General features: G+C 39.2%; 1 protein-coding gene across 1 annotated transcript in view; it reads left to right on the top strand.

Annotated features, from left to right (window-relative positions):
• The first annotated feature begins 276 nt into the window (after positions 1 to 276).
• Positions 277 to 20,746, top strand: part of LRP1B (LDL receptor related protein 1B) — a 1,573,107-nt gene continuing 1,552,637 nt past the window's right edge. Inside the window, exon 1 of the mRNA XM_036421500.2 lies at positions 277 to 651. Coding sequence (XP_036277393.2) covers positions 426 to 651 — 226 coding nt within the window. The 5' untranslated portion in view covers positions 277 to 425. The remainder of the gene's footprint in view (positions 652 to 20,746) is intronic.

Raw genomic sequence — 20,746 nt, forward strand, 5'->3', positions numbered from 1 at the left:
AAGACCCAGATCCCCACAGGAGCAGCTCGGAGGAGTTACTTTCCCTTCCAGGAGACCGCCTTCCTCGTGATTTGTGGCGCTCCCGGATCGCCGCGGCGTTTTCCTGTTGTGCGAAACGCCTCTTACTCAGTAACAGACGTGATTGATGCGGGCGGCGGCGGCGGGGTGTGCGGCGGCTGGGCGATCCGTCGGCGCCCCCCTCCCTGGCACCGCTCGCAGCCCCCCTCGGTGATGTGATGTGAGCTCAGACGCGCCCGCATCGCAAAGTCAGGGCACACGCGCTCACACGCGCTCACACGCGCTCCGGCTCCCCCACGCGCGCATCCGTGCACCTTCCACATCCTGCTCCAGGCGGGAGCGGGCGGACCATCCCGACCATCCGGCCGGGGCTCCCGGAGCTGAAGGATTTCCAGTGACATTTGTAAATGACGCTGCTCCCAGCCGGGCTCCGAGCCTCCTCCTCCTCCGCCGCCGCCACCAAAGCCAACGCGGGGCCGAGGGTGCCACCGCCGCCGCCGCCGCCGCCGCCGAGCCGACCCCCGCGCCGGCTTCCCTCCCGGGCGCCCGCGATGTCCGAGTTCCTCCTCGCCTTCCTCACTCTCTCGGGATTACTGCCGATCGCCAAGGTGCTGACGGTGGGAGCCGACCCAGGTAAGGAGACCACCTCTCTCTCCCCCCTCCTCCGCGGCTTTCCTGCGGGGGATGCTTGCGGGCAAGTGATGGGAAACTTCAGTCCGCGCGGCCCCGCTGCTTCCCCGGGTCCGCCTGGCCGCGGCGGCGCCGGCCTCCCGGAGGCTGAGGGGGGCGGTGGGGGCTCTCTGGACCCGGTGCCGGAGTCCTGGGCTCGCCCATGGCTTGCTCCTTTGCTCCTCGGACCGGGGACAGGTCCCGATTTGCACCCCCCCACCTCCCCGCCACCCCCCGGGGTGTTTGGACCGGACCGCGAGCGTCTGCCCGCGCATCCCCAGCGAGCTCTGCGGATGTTGGAAGAAGAATCCGCTTTCCCAAGACTTCCCTCCGCGCGGACCCAGGGCTCCGAGCTTTTGCGGGCTCCGGGTTCCCTGCGTTAGGTGGATGCTCCCTCAAGTTAAGCCCCGGGTTCCCTGCCTCACCCTCTGAGCCCAAGGGTGCCAGAGAGGCGGCAGCGCCCTCCAAGCCCCTTAGAGGTCCGCAGCCCCTGCGCCCGCGGTGGACCGCGCGGGGGGGATCCGTGTCTGCAGCAGAGAGGCTAGGGCTGCCAGGGCGCTTTTTGAGCACAGACTCCTACTTGAACTTGACTTTTTTTGTTTGTTAGTTTGTTTTTATTCCGAAGGTGTGTGGTGTGTGATACAACTCCTGGTACCTGGGGATGATCACCCATCACTGGCCTTTTGCCCTTGCTTTTTATCCCGATAAGAGCTGGTGAAGGGTAGAAGTTTAAATGGGGATGTGTATGAGAGCAGAGGAGAGAGGAGGGGGGTTGGGAGTGGATCATAAGAAACCTGGATTCTGTAAACTTTTGATCCGGAAATCCAGGGATCCCGGTGCAAGTTTGATAATCATTGAGAACAGTTGCACGCGTGAAAAACAAGCAAGAAAAAAAAGAAATATATAGTGAACAGATATTTGCGTGTCTGGCATTGGAACGGTTAACTGCCCGGAGTGAAAGCAGTATCACAGATCTAGGTTTCTTTTTACCCTGAGTTCCCATTGACTGGTATATTTCAGCTGGTTTGGGCTTGGGGGGTGTTGTTACTATAAGGAGAAGTAAGAAAGATTGGGATGCTACCAGCACTCCGATGCCAAGCAAAGAGGCAGAATGTTGCCCTGGAAGATTTGATGACTATGCTTATATGAAGCGAATTATGACTTGATCAAAAATTATTGCTTCATTATGGGGGGAAAACGGAGGAATGAATCGTAGTGTTTTTAACCAGCCTGCTCTTGGCAACCAGATTATATTCTGTATAATGTACCCACACAGGTCATTTCCTTTACTAGCAATGAAGCTAATACGAGTTCCTTCAGAAAGTCTGACATTTATGAGATATTTTAAACATGTCATTGCCACCTGACCATATAGCTTCTGAACTTGCCTTAACTTGCCTTGAAGTTGGCATGGAACAGTGAAAACTATATGGATAACATGGAAGCCCATAGCTTTATCTCGACATCATGATGATGATGATGTTTTCATCTGGAGCAAAGAGCTCTCAGCCCTTCTTCGGAAGAATGTTTGAAATAGGACCAGAGTAGGTGAACAGAATGAAGCTTTGCGGCCCTGTGTGCTAGCCAAGTCATGGCACCGGCAGACTACAGCTATTGGGATTTTTTTCTGATCGAGTCCCCAGTCTCCAGAAATTGACCTCATCTAGAGCTCGGGCCTCAGTTTTTTTTTGTATGTGTTCAGGAGGGTTAGAGCTATTGCTTCAGTGATTGGGACGCATACATGAGGAGAATTTAAAATGTAATAAAAAGTTAAACATGTTGTCCCCCAAACTTCTTCTGAGACAGGAAACTAAGTAACTCAAAGGACTACAATCCAGTTCCATGGAAGGGATGGGGGCTGTCATGTAATATATAAGCAGGAAGCATGGAAAAGGGTGGTTGCTTTTTCCTTAAACAGAAATAGCATTGTGTTGTATCACCATGTCAGCACAAGAGGTACTCTATCAGCTAGCACAAGTAGAATTAGTTGTAGACCAACTCTCATATGTATTTAGCACAACTTTCAAAACTGTCACAGCTAGTTACCCAAAGTAAGAAGGATGGGTCTTATTTGGAAAAAAAGGGAAAATGATATGAAATGTTGTTGAAAGTGAGAAAAGGAAGTGCTGCTGCATTATGACGAACTTCTTCATGACATGCTGAATAAGAGAGAGGGATGTGCTGGTAAATTCAGGAAAGAGGTTAGCTTTTGCACAGGCTCATGCCAATTGTCCTTGAAGAACAGAAGAGGCATGCGAGTTGCCCAGGTGTGTTTTCTAGTGCAAGAGCTAGAGATTCAGGCCAGAAAACGAGAAATCACTTACAGGTTCTCCAAACACGTACTGAGTAATGGGTAGCTTCTTAGCTGTGTGGACTAAATAGAAATGGTTGAACTACTCTCCATCTGTGTTGCTCTTTCCTGTTTAAGTATAAATGCAAACATTTTTAAAAGCAGAAAAATAACTTGCATACTTCTATTCAATTTATATATACCCATCCACTTGTCTTTTAATTTCTATATTGTTAATTTTTTTTTTAGTTTATACTGATTTTAATGTAGGGTTAAGCTAATGTACATGTCGGTTCTTATTAGATTTTATCCCATCTGAAAAAGGAAACATCTTTGTAACTCTTAACAGCAAAAGGATGAATCTTACTCACTTAGTATCAACCAATGTGTTATATAGCAATGCCATATCACATTAGAGTATGGCTTGGGAAGGAGTAAGCCTTAAAAAGAAACATATCTTAAATTGTTAAATTTTCTAATAAGAGGGGGATGGGCTGTTGAATTCTTAAATTCTTGAGTCTTAGAAGATGTGGAAACATATTTACAAGTAATAGAAGTTCCTGGTCTTATAGTCATTTAAATGTGTGTGTGTGTGTGTGTGTGTGTGTGTGTGTGTTATATATATATATATAATTATCTAAAAATGACAATCAGGTGTATGTAAAAACCTTAATTTTTCTCTCTTGAAAGAAGAGTGAACTGCAATCCTTGCCTCTTTACATCCAGAAATGTCATAAAAGTTTTGTTTAGAAGAGGTCTCTTTCAGGAGATCTCTTTTGAAGAGATGTCTTTGAGATCTCTCTCAAAAAGATTAAGAAGAAAACACTCGCAACGGAAAGAAGACAATGAGAAAATGAAGAAATTTTATGAGTTAAAGCAAGAGAAAAGAATGTGAATTTCAGAAACAGACTAAGGGAAGGAAAAAAGAGTGGGGAGACAGCCAAATGACTTTTGGAAGAGGCCAAATTCAAATGACTGTTTCTTTTCTTTTTTTTTTTAATTTATTAAAAAATATATTTAATTGATTTTTCACAGAGAGGAAGAGAGAGGGACAGAGAGTTGGAAACATTGATGAGAGATAAGCATTAATCAGCTGCCTCTTGCACACCCCCTATAAGGGATGTGCCCGCAACCAAGGTACATGCCCTTGACCTGAATCAAACCCGGACCCTTCAGTCCGCAGGCCGACGCTCTATCTACTGAGCCAAACCGGTTTCAGCAAATGACTGATTTTTAAGGAAGAGATTAGAGTATCCTTAGGCAAGATGATAATTTCTTAAAATGAATAATTTCTTCTGATTTCATAATAAATCTCTGATGAAAATGTTTGCAGTGTAAAATAATTTGAAGAGACGTCTATCAATGTGAGACTAGATATAATTAAGATCTTAGTGCGAGGAAACATGTGAAAGTGTTGCAGAAAACTTAAATGTTGACTATGCTAGAATCATTAAGATAAAAGTGATTTTTTTAATTTGATGTAAAACATCTTAGAAAGGGTGGGGGATGACTGATGTAGTTAACATATACTTAAGAATAAGATGTGCTGAAACTGGCTTGGCTCAGTGGATAGAGCATCAGCTTGTGGACTGAAGAGTTTCGAGTTCGATTCTGGCAAGAGCATGCACCTTGGTTGCGGGCACATCCCCAGTAGGGGGTGTGCAAGAGGCAGCTGATTGGTGACTCTCTCTCATCGATGTTTCTAACTCTCTATCTCTCTCCCTTCCTCTCTGTAAAAATCAATAAAATATATTAAAAAAAAAAAGAATAAGATGTTATTTGTCAGCCACAGTGAAGACATGCAGAGACTCTTAGTTTCCAAATGTCTTGAGTCTAGGACTTTAGTTTCTTGTACTTGCCTTGTCAATTTCTTTTTGGAGCTTAAGGTGTAAAACAAAGATAAGTTCCATTTAACCTCACACCTGTCAGAATGGCAATCATCAATAAGCCAACTTGTCAACAAACAAATAATGGTGGGATGTGGAGAAAAGGGAACCCTTGTGCACTGTTGGTGGGAGTGCAGGTTGGTGCAGCCACTGTGGAAAGCAGAATAGAGATACCTCAAAAAATTAAAAATGAAACAGCTGCCTAATGAGTTGCCAGTTCCACTTCTGGGAATATATCTGAAGAATCCCAAAACACCAATTTGAAAGAATGTATGCACCCCTATGTTCATTGCAGAATTATTTACAATAGCCACGATTTAGAAACAGCCCAACTGCCCATTAGTGGCTAAAAAAACCTGTGGAACATTTACATAATGGAATAATACTCAGCCAACAAAAGGAGGAAATCTTACCTTTTGTCAGCATGGATGGACCTGGAGAGTAATGTGCTAAGTGAATTAAGCCAGGCAGAAGAGACAAGTACCATGTGATTTCACTCAGATGTAAAACCTAATAAACAAAATTAAGTAACAAGTAACATAAAAATAGACTCATTGATACAGAGAACAGCAGACTGACAGCTATGGACAGGGTGAGGATTTGGGAGGTTGGGGAAAAGGGTGAAAAGATTAAGAAAAAAACGCTCGCAAACATAATACCAAGACTCATAGACACAGATAACAGTATGGAGATTACTAGACAAAAAGGGGGTAAGTGAAGTAAGAGGGGACTTAGGGGGATTGATAGTGATGGAAGGACTTGATTGTGTGATTAATGAACACAATGAAATATACAGATGATGTAATATATAATTGTACACCTGAAGCTATATACTTTTATTAACCAATGTCACCCCAATACATTCAATTAAAAATAAATCAAAATAAAGTCACATGGACTAAACAGGTATCTATATTTTTCCTTTGTTCTATTTATGACTACAATCCTGATTTTTTTTCATGACTCTGCTATCTTTTATTAAATGTGCCCTCATGTTTTTTTAAGTTCCTTCCTTCCGAGTTATAGGGATTTTGCATAGTAAAAAGTACCAACCAGATGAATTGGTTGAAATATCTATTTTCTGTGGTGTTTTGTCAAAACAATTCCTATACAAAGGAGACACATTTTCATTCTAGATAGATTCATTCAAGAAAGTAGAATTAGTAATGAAACTTATACATGATTGTATGAACATGATGTCATTAGTTAAACTAATTTCATAGAGAATGGAACCAACCTAGTATATGTGTGTGTGTGTGTGTGTGTGTGTGTGTGTGTAATATATATATATATAGATATATATATATATCTATATATATATTCTTTAAAATAGCTATTTCAGCAAAAATATCTATAAAAACATAAATTTAGCCTGATATTTGGAGAGAGGTTATTAAAATAAACTTTTGTTTTTCAAACTGTAAGACAATAAACAAAACCAAACTCCCCCCAAAATATGACATATATATATATATTTGTGATTATTTCTTCCTTGAAGAACAAAAATACAAAATGAAGAAACTGTTAAGAATTATTTTTCAACTCCCAAAATGCACTATTCTGTTGAATTCATTTCAAATATAATAAATATATATCTATTTTTTTGTAATAGAATCTGTTAGTGGAAGAAATAGATGTCAAAATGCATTGTGTTTGAAATGACTATAATTGTCATGAACCAATGCTTATACTTTGAAACAGTGTTTTCCCTAACTAGAATACTGAAGCAAAGTGTGAGGACTCTTAAAATCAGTTCTTCAGAATCTATATTGGAACAAACTTCTATCAGGAATTAGTCATGTTTACTTTAGGTAGTTCATAAACTTTTCTTACATTCTCAAAAACAAAAACAAAACAAAACAAAACAAAACAAACAAAAAGAAAAACCTAGCCTCCCACATTTAATCTAAGAATAATGAAAAAAGCTACCTTGTTGTACAGTAAGTGCAAACAACAAGATTTGGGGGTTTTGTTTTTTTGTTTGTTTGTTTGTTGGTAGGAAAGGGAGGACAAGATTAATCTACAACCGACCAAACAGAAAAGAGTCATGACACCTTTTATCTTCCTGGAGCTGCTTTACGTTTTCATATGGATTGTTAGTCTCCATATTTAACCTATACAACAACCCCTAGCCAGAGGCCTAGGAGTGAAATTGGAACAGAGCATTCGCAAACCTAACCATCTTTAGCCCTTGGGGACATTCTCCAGTTATTCTATTTTGGAAGGTGATATTTAGAGCTTTTCAGTTCCTTAAAAAAAAAAAAAAAGTTCCAACTATTTGAACATTAAATACAAAAGTATGAACATATCTCTAAATAATTAATTTGAGTTTTTAACAAATTACTTTTTGGACTAATTTACATGTGTGCTAATGAATGTATTTTCCTCATTTGCTTTTGAAAGTATTGTGCTTGCCATAATCTTTTATCATCGTTCTCACTCCTCTGTGCTTTCTTACTTGAATAAATTGTAACTTCTCCAAGTACCTCTGAACTCTCTACATTATAAAAAGAGGAAGATTCTGCAACACATGAGAACAAACAAACTTAGATCTTCAAAATTTATATATAATTTTCATTAGATGTTTTTCTGCTATAAACTACTGTCACAATTTTAGATCTATATATTTTCTCTTCATAAATGATTTGGTGGCTTCCCTTTCTGCTTGGCATAACTAGAAGGCTGAGTTAGAAAATATGTTTTATTTGCCGAAACCGGTTTGGCTCAGTGGATAGAGCGTTGGCTTGGGGACTGAGAGGTCCCGGGTTTGATTCCGGTCAAGGGCATGTACCTTGGTTGTGGGCATATCCCCGGTGGGGGGTGTGCAGGAGGCAGCTGATCGATGACTCTCTCTCATCGATGTTTCTAGCTCTCTATCTCTCTCCCTTCCCCTCTGTACAAAATCAATAAAATATATTTTAAAAATGTTTTATTTATTACACTATTCTGAATTTAATGATACCAAAATATCATTTCTCTCCATCCTATTGATTTAGGCTATCTCTATAGAAACCCAATTATTCTGATTTAGCTTCCAAACTAATAATTGATGAAACTGAGTAGTAACTGAAGGGGAACCAAACTATTAGATAGTAGCCAGTAAGAACGGGTAAAACAGTAAAACTGATCTTGCATTAAAAACCCATTAGTTGACTTTTATGGTAAAACATATTTCCCTGAAAGAATTAAGTATAACACTTTATCTATACTTCGTAGGGTAAATCATAGGTGCCTTTCCCACTGTGTCTATAATAACAGGTACATCAAATACATTTGGTAGCAATAATATATTGATATCCTGGAGTAGCCTAAGAATTTAAAGCACTATAGAATATGAACACAGCCCTGGCCTGTGTGGCTCAATGGGTTGGGCATAATCCCAAGTACCTAAAGGTTGTTGGTTGGGTTCCCAGTTAGGGCACATGGTTTGGAGCTCGACCCCTGTTTCTGGGCAAGCAGGAAGCAGCTGACTGATGTCTTACACTGATGTTTCTTTCCTTCTCGCCCTCTTCCTCTCTCAAAAACCAATAAAAATATTTTTAAAAAATAATATGAATGCATACATGCTCTGAATTTATTCATGTTCAACGATTACCGATTACTTTATTAAAATTAAGATTTGTTGTTTTCTCATTTTGTAAAATATTTTAAAAAGTTAAAACGCATTCCAAAATGTTGTTTCAAAGCCAAGACATTCTCTTTTCACAAGATAGACAGAGGGAATCATTTCAGTGATGACATAGACAACAGGAGTTAGTGTGCTTTCCAACAGGTCCCTAACAACTTTCTCATGTGACTACCTCAACTTAGTTTTAGTCTGCAGTTAGCTGTGCACTGATAGTTTTGTTTGTTTTTTTAAATGCAATGCTATGATCAGATAAATAGGCCCATTCATTTATTGCTGATTTCTCTGTAGTTCAGATGAGACCTGAACGCGTGGTATGGCCGTAGACTGATTTCTCAGTAGTTCAGATTCTTGTATTATCAGAGCAAAAGTCTAATTTTTAGGTTGGTAATGCTTATGTTACTTATATCGTTCAATGGCTTGACCACTCATATGTGTGAAATAATTATATATCATCTACATTTTTTCAAGTATTCCAAATAGCTGTCAATATATAACAGTAGCCAAAAGTGTCTTTACTACAGAAACAATGAAACATAATTTTAATGAATGATTTCTTACCGTAGTGTCATCTATTTAATCTTATTTTTCTCAGCTATAAGCTTGGATATAGTCACATATATGTATATATAAAAGTTTCCTTTTATAATGTGAATATTATAACTATGTGTTTTACAGAAAAGGAGTTGAGAAAGTAGTTTTTCATATGAGAATCTTTCTAATTTTGTTAAGAAAGAAAAAAAAATGAAAAAAAGAAACTTCTTGAAGAAAATAAGAGCGTGTGGCCTTGCTAAGATACTGGCATTGCATTTTATCTCACAATGCATTCTTATGAACAGTCAGACATCTCTTCCGGAGTGGTATGCACCTCATTGTCCTGGCTGGCTTAGTCTTCAGACCAAAGACAGGTATTGTTGAAACGCGACCTCATTTTAGTTGAAATTCGTTTCTTCTTTAGGTAAGATCAAGGTACCACAGATCATCTCTTGTTTTATTCTTACAATCAATAGGAAACTTCTTCCTAACTTTCCCACATTGCACTGACACCTTCAAGACTTCCAAGACAGCTGAACTTTAGAAATTCGAATACATAATTTCTTAAGAATTTTTCTACCGCTGAGTTTTTCTTTAATGACAATTTGTCATCTTAGCCCTTTCTTCTTAAAATGAGAAAAAGAAAACTAAAAATAGGGCAGGGGAGAGGGAAGTAAAACTTAGTTGTGGTTGCTTGCTTTGAATGTTCCTAGGGTGTTTTAGTGTACTTGCAAAAAAAGCAAAACTGTAGGTATAAGGCTAATAACAGATATGGGTTTAGAATGATCTGTTCTCTTTAGAAATTAGGATGCATAAGGAGAGGGAGGACAAAGAGTCCAAGAGAGAGAACATTCACACTAAGAATTTAGTTACACTTCAATCCACACAGATCAAGTAACTGAGGCAATTAGGAAACCTCACACTTTTGCTAAAATATAAATTCTAGAGGTTTAAAAAGTATTTGGTTTTTAATTATCTCAAAACTTGTGTGCATTTTTCTAAAGCTTTTAATGGTATATTTTCTCAATATGAAAAATTTAAAGTAGCAAATATGCATCATTAAAATATTTTACTTTATTTAGCTCTATTAATTTTAAGCTCTGGCCCAGGTTTCAGGCTCGATCCCAGGAGGAGCTGTGCAGGAGAGAAACCCATGATTTTCTCATCATTGATGTTTCTCTCACATCCTCTCTCTGAAATCAATAAAATAATTTTAGAAAATTAAGCTCTGATAGTATAGTGAAAACGATGTTAGCTCATGGGTGAGATTTTTGCCTCATCAGGAGAAGGTATTACAGATCATGTCTAATGGTAATTGTGTTTCTGTGATTTTCATTAAAAAAAAAAAATTATAGATAGAATCGCTAACTCAGAATTTAAGTCCTTCTGCTGAGTTTTTATATTGTCATTCTAACCCAAAAGCTGGCTAGCAGTTCACTACCAGGTTAAAGGCCCATAATACTAGTGGCATATAGCTCTTACTTGGGAGAGAATATGGTGTCTGTCTAACACTGACCGACATTAAAAAGAGGGACACTTAAAACAACCATTTTACATCTGTCCAATAGGATTACATTCTGTTCTATAGTTCTTTCACCTATTAAGGTGTTTTCTTCCTTTTTTCACTTGTTAAGGATTATCAAATTTTTCAAATGAATTCTGATAATATTAAGTATCAAAATCTTAGCACTTTTTCCACTCCCCTTGTTGTTCTCATTGCTGAGAGAACATAAGGTTATGAAAGGCATCAGAATTTTATCTTGTGTGTATTTTCTTCTGAGTGCCCATGAAAACCCCTCCATAACTTTATAGAAAACTGTTCCAACCAACTCTGAAAAGAGAGACATAGCAGTGTTCTTAACACCTCCCATGGCTACAGGGAACATCATGTATGTGAAAAGACACTGCAGCATATAATGCATTGTGTAAATATCCATTACTTGATTAATTATATCACTAATTGAATATAAATTGCTAACAGCAGCAGAAATCACTTACATTTTCAGGATGCTTTAACTTTTTTTTTTTAACAGTTTTTTCTTACTGAGATTGCATGATCTCTAAACCAATCTTTGTGGTTGGCAGTCATTCATTTATTTTTCACCCATTGAACAAAGTTGAGTAAATATCTACTGGGTGCTATTCCAGGTGTTGGGAATAAAACAAGTGAGCAAGTTAGACAATGAAACTGGCCTGAAGGGGCTTACATTTTCATGTGAGATGAGACAGACAATAAACCAAAAAACAAAACAAACAAACAAACAAAAAACTAGGAAATAGTGTCTTGTGCTAAGAAGAAAGAAAAAGAATGTAATGTATTTGTGGGACGCGGTCTGGGGATTGATGGTTGCAGTCACAGAAGGCCTTTTGGGGAAAGGTGACATTTGCTGAGACAACAGTGATGAGAGGGAGCAAAACAAGCTGTGCGTATTTCTGAGGGAGGAGCTTTCCATACTCACCCTTGAGAGGAAGCCACAAATTTGTCATTTTAGAGGAAGAAGGAAGGTCTGTGTGTCTGAAGGGAACTGTGTTTGGGAGAGAGGCACAGGGAAAGGCATAGTTATCATGAAGCGATAATTGTTAGGTAGAACCGTGCAGATCAAGGTGAGCATGTGAATTTTGTTCTTATTACAATAGGCAGCAACTGATATTTAATCATACGTGACATGACACAACTTAATTAAGAGATCACGTTCACTGTGGAACAAGAAGGTACATAGTGACCCAGGTAAGGGATTATGGTAATTGGCCTGGAGAAAGACGTTGGTGGCTTCAATAGGGGGTAGCAGAGAAGGTAAGGAAAAGGGAGAAGAGTGACTCATATTTTTAATCTAGGGAGATATTTTTTATAACAATGGATGCAGCTACATTTGATATATTAGGAGGATAACTCATGACATGAAATCTCAAATTATTCTCCTTGGAGGTTAGGGTTAACATATTAGCTTATTTAAAAATGAATGAATGCATTCTGTTTTGCAGCATTCTGATTGATTTGTACGAAGCATGTTTCACAATATAAGGTTCATGGATCCTCCAATCTTGCTCACCTATTATCCCCTCTTCTCCATTACCACATAGTACACGAACCATTTCTGCAGAATGGAATTAATAGAGTCTGACTCATGACATTCTTTTGGGGATTTAGTTAAAATAAAACCCTCACTGTTTCAAGCATGGATAAATATGGCAGCAGTAATTTTTCTGTGATTTCTACCACTCCAAGCCAGTACAACAGCAGCAGGACTTGGCATTGGCTTATGTTAAGACACACTTATGTTTGTTTTTCTTGTCGAAGTCATCCGTGTTTTCAAGGAAGAACTTCTTTTTTTTATTGTCCCCAATCCTCAGAAAAATGTTTGCTGTTAGTCAAGTCCCACTTATGAATAGTTTATTAAAGGGAAGAAATTATAAGAGAGCTGCTATTGGCCATATTCAGTACGCTCCCTGGAAATCCAAAGAGAACTGTAGAAAAGAATAGGATAGTGATGAGTAACGGAGAGCCTCCGGGCTAAGAGGTATTCCTCTTGGCCAACTGGGCCCTCGGCTTACTCTTCTGTATTTATCCACACATTCACTGACTAAATGTGATAGGAACTACTATTTTCCAGTGAATGTCATTTATAGACTGAAGGAAGAAACAACTAAGCAACAAAACCCAGAACAAATAATAAGACACTAGTTTAATAATTGTATGAATTCAGAGTTTCAGGGGAAGTTTGCTTTGACTACCAAACCAAGCCATTGGGGTCTATTGAGTTCTTGTTGGTATTAAAAGGAAAAAGAAAAGTAGAGAGCAAGAGAAGAGAGACTATAAAAACAGATGTAAGAGAAAGAAGTACCAGAACCCAGAGAATTTGTGAGAAAGAGAAGGCAATGAAGTTTTTTGGAAATATGTTTAATATTAAACTGAATGGGTTACTTGATGTCCTAAGTTAGTTGACGATTGTTTGGGATTTGGTTCCACTTATTTATTTCTATATTGCTCCTTTTCTCACTCAGCTCTCTTTTCTGTTATGTACCTTACCTTGATAAAAAGCCAACTTTAGTTTCAAAATTTATATTTTAATCTGCATTCCGAAGTACAGGTTTAGCCCTCCAAAATATTCTCACTCAGTTTCTTTTTCAGTGTACAGGATATCCAGGGCCAAACAGCAACCCTTTTTGTTACTATTTATTTTATATACCAGGAGTAGCAGCATTATGGAGGAACTATTTCACCCCATCCAGAGAAATTACCTTGAAAAGGCTACATGATCAATACATGAACTGTTTTAAAAGATTACCTAACCTGTTTTCAAACATGTTATGTTTTTTAGATTTAAGGAGGGAAGACCTATACCAAGCTGACATTAGGTGAAAATAAAAAGAGATTTAAAGCTCAGGCATTTGAAGTTTTAGAAATACTTAAGTAAGCTATTAAAGTTAAAGATCTCCACCAATTTATTTGTTGTATAAAGAGAGCTTACATGTGATTTAGCAGACATTTGCAAGATGCCTGTACAGAAATTGAATTTGCCTGTGACTTTGAGTTCAGTTCATTTTTCATTCATGTTGCCTCCAAGCGCCTGTAATAATTTGGTTCCCCAAATTTCAGTACTAAAACCAGCATAATGCCTAGAAATAAGTTAAATATGAGATAAACTCCAAAATTTTATTAAATTCCAGAATGACAGACAAAATGAAATTTGAGGCTGGAAGATTTTGCATTAATATTGAATTTGGGACGCGTCGTAAATTTGTTTGCAGTGCTCTAGCAGAGGGGTGCCAGAAAGTTTGGAAACACGTAAATTAATCTGAGTAATTGGAAACAGCAGGAAGGGGAAGGGTCACTTGTGCATGTGTGAGTACAAGGTATGATTTATGTTCCCTGCCTAGGACTCTGCTCACACCATACAGAGGTCTGCTGAATGGCTTTTTTCTTTTTCTTTTTTTCCCCCTTCTATAGGATAAGCACTGTGAGAAAAGGTTCAACGTGAGTATGAGGGAGTTATTTATATTTTATGTAAAGTGAAAGATAAATACTGACTACATGCTCAGAATCAAAGGCATTTGGGCAGGACACGTTGTGATCCCCTCAGAACAGACTTAAACCTGCGAGGAAGAAAAACAGACAAAATATATTCAGACAGCAGTTCAGCTGGCGAGACACCTGGAAAACCTAGCAATTGCAAGAAAATCGCTTAAGTCAAAAAATAAACTTTTCAGAGATTGAAGCTATCGGAGTTCACCAAGATTTAGAGATGAATGCCAAAGAGGATTAGCAAAGCTCTCTTCCCTTTGAAATACAGCAGTCAAGGCTCTAATGGTGCGTCTCAAACCCATGCTTGAAAGTCGCTGTGTAAGTGAGAATAGAGCTCAATGTACAGTAAGGATAATAGTATTTTCTTACAAAGAAGGACAATATATAAAAGGATCTGAAACAAGAATCCTGCCCTTTCCCCTCCCTTTTGCAGGCAAGAGAAAATGATGGGTGGTGTTTCTTTTATAGTGAAACTGAAGGAAATGCAAGGCCAAGGCTTCCGAGGTCCGGAGATTCAGAGAAAAGGCGGCTTAGATTTCTTTGCTCATCATGTTAAGTAATGGCACTCAGACAAGTGTGACTGACCTTTATGAATTTTTACAAACTCAAGAGCATGCAGTACTCAGGCTGGTCCGATGGAGCTCCGGGTGACAAATACATTAGAGAACACCTACACTGTTTTAGGGGACAGCTGATACTCAACTGGAGTGGTTTGTGGCCTCCTATGAATGTGGCCTGAGGGTAGCTGGACCTTTAGATAAATCAAGGGAGGCCTGGAATTTGGCTTTTTATTTAGAATGCTCTAACTTTTAAATATTACCCCTCAAGATAAAACAAAACAAAACAAAACAAAGCAAAAAGCACGAGGAAATAATCTTGTGGGGGGTCAAAAACAGGAGCTGATAGATTTAACAGCAGGCTGTGAGCCTGGGACTCAGTAGAGATCCCGTTAGCTGCAGCAATCCACAGGAGGTTGGGCTGGGTAACAGTGAAAAGACATTTTACTCGGTGCATTGCAGACAAAAGGTGGCCCTAGAGAGCTGAGCATGAGGCCTTGGAATTTGGAGTGCATTACGGTTGCAGGTTATGGCTTAGGGAGAAGGATACCAATGTGAATTCTAACAGTGCACTGGATCTCAGCCTCTACAACTTCCTCTCCCCTGTGGGACATAAAGGCAGAGCCAAGGGAGAAAGCAGGTCCAGAGAAAAGTCTTAATGACTCAGGAGAGAGTTAGTGGTGATAGGAGCCCCCATAGAGACTTGGGGTAGGGACATGCCACCAAAAGTTATCTGAGCAAGAAAGCTCTGCTAATAATGGTGAGGAAATGCTGAATGGATTATTTCAGTCAGCTTAGGCCCTGCAGGCAGCTCATGAACATTATTCTGTGCAATAAGGAAGAGCCACATGGTGAAAACAATATTACTGGGCTACGCACAGGTCATTATTGAAATGTGGAAGGGAAAAAAAAAGGCAAGACCAAAAAAGGAGAAGAAAAATACAGTGAAATGGAGATGGCAGAGATAGGATCCTGATGAGTAGACACATTCTCATGCTGAGACACAAATGGGATCACATTTAGGTTTGCGGTTCATCTTCTTTCCTGGGAAAGCTGTGTCTTAAAGCCGACCGTGTGCTCGATTACCACAGGTTGGCTTTAGGTTCCATACCTGTGCTCACATATTGACTGTGCAAACCAGTTAGTTTTTTTTTTTAAGCACTTTTTTCAATTTTTTATTTGAAATAATTGTAGTCTTATAAAAAATGCATACAACTACTGCAGAGAGTTCCCATAGATCCTTCACTCAGCTTTCCCTAATGTTAATATATTGTACAGCTATGATCCTATCTAATAAAGAGGGAATGTGGTAATTGACTGCCACACCCTCAAAGATAACAATGCCCACAGCCACAAGATGGTAGTGCACAGTCCCTCAGCCTGACAGGCTCTAGGCCTGCCTCCAAAGTCCCCTAACCTCAGATGACAGCTGCCCAACCTCCCAGGGGTGTCTGTGGCTCAGGTAACCAGGGCCGGCTGAGGCTTGTGCTGCCGCAGGCAGTGGCAGCAGCAGAGGTGTGAGGGGGTGTTGCCTTCCCTTGATCGCTGGGTTGCCTCCTGACCCTGAGGACTCCCGGACTGTGAGAGGCAACAGGCTGGGCTGAGGGACCGCCCCCCTCCAATGCATGAATTTTCATGCACCGGGTGTCTAGTACAATTATAAAAGCAAAAAAGTATACATTGGTGCAATGAGTATTATTACCTATAGTATAGACTTTATCTGAATTTGTCCACCAATGACCAGCTCTATCCCGGCATCCCATTCAGGATTCAGTGCATTAAGTTGCCATGTCTCCTTAGACCTCCAATCCGTGACAATCTCTGACTTAGTTTATGTTCATGACCTGGGTTCATTTGACAAATCCTGGTCAGTTTTGTGTGTTTTTTTTGTTTTGTTTTTTTTTGGTGTGTGTGTGTTTTTTTTTTTAGAATGTCCCACAATTTGGGTTAGTGTGATATTTTCGCAAGGTTATGCATTTTTAACAAGAATATCACATAAGAAATGGGCCCGCCTCAGTGTACTGTATCAGGAGACACATGTCAAGATGTCTTTTTATTAGTGATGTTAACCTTGATCCCTTAGGTGATGTGGTGCCTTCCTCATTGTTTATATTTGAATTAATTGGAATTCTTCTGTAAAAGAAAGAGCTGTTCTTATTTATGTATTAAAGTTAGTATAGAGTCACAGATTTTTATTACTTGTTATAATCCAGTGCTGTCATTGTTTATTTTCTTGCTCTAAGTTTTCTACCTTTACCTATAGGTTGCTCTTTTAGATTGGCTTCTCTGCCCTTTGACATAACACCATCCTTTTGTGAGCATGCTGTTACTTTCTGTCGCAGCCAGATGATTCAAGCTCTTGTATTTTCTCTGGGAATTTCATATTATAGAGAAACTGCAAAACAAAAATTCTGAGTGATTGTAGTGGTGATGCTTATTAAGGCATTCACAATTTCACTGTTCGCAAAGTTTCCAAAGAGAAAGATAAAGACGTTTTATAAAATCAACGTACATTTATTGATCTTTTGTTAGAAAACTGTTAAGGACTTAAAAAAAAAAAAGCAGCTCTGTCCTGAAAGTCTAATTTAGATAAGAGGCATTATGGAAGCATAAGCAAATCCCATAAGGGATAATTTGATCAAACCTGGCAGGAGAGGCCAGGGGACCATAGTGATTCCATGTCTTGTCTTTTGAATGGGGATTGAACAGAAAAGAATATGCCAGACAGAGAGAATGGCTTTTATATTTTGGATTATTATTGATCTATTGTTAGTGTCCAGACTACTATATTGAAAGAGATTCTACAGATGAATCTGGATTCTTTAGTAAGGGCACAATGATAAGCTAGTGGTGTTCTCAATGATAAAAACAAGAAGACATATAGGCCTACTTATTTACCATTTGTGATTTAGTTAGCACAATAAGATTCTCCAGCAATTGCCATTAAAAAATGATAGTTTCTGTCCATGGTCCAGAATTCCCAATGAACTAATTGGTAAAATCCCAACTAATGAAATAAGCATGGCTTTGTATAAAAACAACTATCTGGAATATTCTCAAAGGGCCTAAAATATCCACTTTTTCAAAGTACACAACTTTTTAAAATTTCTTTGCTTTTTTACTGTCAACTGTGTGCACCATACAGCTGTTTTTTGTTTTTGTTTTTGTTTTTAAACTCTTTCTGGTTTTCTTGCTCTCCATGATCATTTTTAGTTTCTCCCAACTTTGAAATGACCATTTTCCCCCTCACTGTAGTATTGTCCCTTACCTGCAAACAGAGCCAAACACAAATTCACAGCCAAAGACTTGGATTATCTCAGGTGTTTGGATATAACCCGTTTTAATGGTGTATTTTCTAAAAAAATATAAATATGAGATTACTGAATGACCAACCGTTTGGCTTCTGATAATTGCTCTGGTAAGGTAGTGAAAAACAGAGATAGTAGGAAAGCAATGTGACACCCATATTGATTTTTAAACAATGTAATACATTTTAGGAAACGATCCATCTAAAAGGCATTATGACTTGCTGAGGAAAGCTGAACACTGGGAACCGGGAGAGTGGGCTCCATTCCCAGCTCTGCATCTGACTCACTCTTTGTCCTTGGGCAGTCACTTTGGCCCTCTCTGTGTCTACTTCCTGCCTGGTATAGCAAGGAGGATAAACCAGAAAGGCTCCCACCTCCCAAAATGTGTGGAGGCTGCACTTGGTAACCACCGGAGGGGTTTTCTTCACCTTGCCTGCTAATGATAGTCAGCATCTAGTTTTTTTTTTTGTTTGTTTGTTTGTTTGTTTTTTTATCAGCTTCTAGTTTGATTGAATTTTGCATGAAGAGCATGGCACTCCAACTGATTTAAAAGAATCCTTTAAATCACACTGAAGTACATGTTGTTTTGTGTACAGGCACTCGTTGCTAGGAGGGCTTGTGGATCTGTGTGTACAAAAATATCTCTTGTCTCAGTCTACTTGAGTGCCAACTATGGAGCCTTGTACTGAGCATTGCTGAGCCCATTGAGAGAGCAGAGTATGGGATCCTGAGAAGAGGCTAATAGATAAGAAGCTGCTAGAGGATGTTGAATAGCACTTATTGCTATTGCCAAGGTCAGAATTTAGACAATAGGGCAATCTATATTGTCTGGAAAATCAGAGCAATGCCATGGAACGGATGAACAAATGCCTCTTCCTCTATCACATCTTCCCTGATTCCTCCAGCAAAAATGATCTCCTTCATTTTCCTCCCTTTTGTTTGATTTTGCTGGCTCATTTTAACTTTCTGTAGTTTTTCATAAATATCCTTTAAACTTCTCTTTTTTTTGCTAGTAGGTAATCATGGATCATGCATTATTTTTGGTTGTTATTTCCCTTGATTTTCCCTTCCTATTGCGAGTAGCCCTTCATATTGTTTTTATTATCTTGATCTTTTGAAATGATCCTTTTCAAAAGATCAAGATAATAATTTTGAAATTGTCTTATTTCCTCATTATTTCATCTCTCTTTTGGTTCTGGATCATCACTATTTTTCATAAACTGGATATTAGATCTATAGGCAAGGCTGGATTCAAATTCAACATTTCTGGACAAGAACACTTTCTAGGTTATGTTAGGTATCTGAATACTTAATAGCTGTGATGTTAGATATTTGTTATAAAGTAGAATTAATAATGCAGATGACAGGAGAGGCGGAAAGGGCACTTTTGTTTTGCTGTAGTGCTCAGGGGCAACATGGCCTACCATAGTGAAAGAAAAAGCTTTGCACTTATTTGCTGTATCGCCTTTGATCAATTACTTTATCTTTTCAGGTCTCATTTTCCTTATCTATGAAATGGGGATTGTGGTATCTGTTATAAGCTCTCAATATTTTGAGAAAATACTAAAGTGCTTATAGTAGATACTCAATTAATGGAAGTTTACTAGCACCAGTAGTAGTAATGATGGTTGTATTTGTAATATTCTGTCATATATTTTTGAATGATGAAAATATTTAAGAATGGCATTTATTGTATTATATGAACAGGAAAGCAATACTGTTTATCCCAGAATTCCTATTTAAACAGATGAACTTTTCCTGGTTCTTTGTTAGTTTGATTGTTGGTTGTTAGGTTGCCTGTTTCAATATGGCTCCATGTGGTGTGATGTAAATAGAAGATACCATTCTAAATCCTTCCCAGAATAAATGAGGTTTAAATAATCCAATAAACCAAGTTAAAACATCATCTAAAAGGCTCTCTCTCTAAACACCCTCAGAATGCCTTGGGATCATCTTGTCCTCGCCACCACTCGAATGTAAGGAGAGAAAAGTACACACAAGGACTAGGGACCTTGACTTGATTTGTTCCCAGTCATTTGCAAAACACCTTTAGGGTTGAGGTTAAGAAATTCAACTTTGAAGTCAGTCAATTTGATTGCAATCTGTGCTTTTTGCTTAATAGCTGTGTAACATAGGCCATGATACACAATTGCTCTGAAATTGCATGCTTGAGAGAAAAGCTCAAAGGGATGTAGTAAATATAGAATATGAAAAAATATATATATATATATGACTAATATGTAAAATCTCTTTGTCTGACTGGTCACTATGAGACACAATGACCACTAGGGGGCAGATGCTCAATGCTAGAACTGTTGAGCTTCAGTGACTTGGCAGCGGTGGTTCTTGGTTTATGCACCCAAAACCAGAGAGGAGGGAGCCCGATTCCTTGTGGGGCCACACAGTTCCACCTCCGGCCTTGGGTTATATTGTTCTGGGGCACTGTTGGCCCTGAATCTGGTTTACTGCACACGTGCCTTAGCGGTCCATACTCTGTAGGACAGCACCTTTGCATAGTGCCCTCTCCCACTCTGGGACCCTTTGGGAATGTCAGAGAGCTGGTTTCAGCCCGATCCCTGAAGGCCAGGCTGAAGTACCTCAACTGCCAGAGGGACCCCACTCACTCCGCAGAAGTCTTTCAAGCCACTGTGCCACCCCAGGTGTGACTGGCCAGGGAGGAACTTCGGGAGGTTGGCTCCAGGGTATGTCCAGTCCATCTTTCCCAGTCTCACTCCACTAGCCACCTTCTAATTAATTTCCTTTCAATGTGCATGAATACATGCACTAGGTCACTAGTAGAGATCTATAAATTCCCACCTTAAAATCACTGTTTCAT

This window comes from Pipistrellus kuhlii, unplaced genomic scaffold (genome assembly GCF_014108245.1).
Source record: "Pipistrellus kuhlii isolate mPipKuh1 unplaced genomic scaffold, mPipKuh1.p scaffold_m20_p_7, whole genome shotgun sequence".
NCBI lineage: Eukaryota > Metazoa > Chordata > Mammalia > Chiroptera > Vespertilionidae > Pipistrellus > Pipistrellus kuhlii.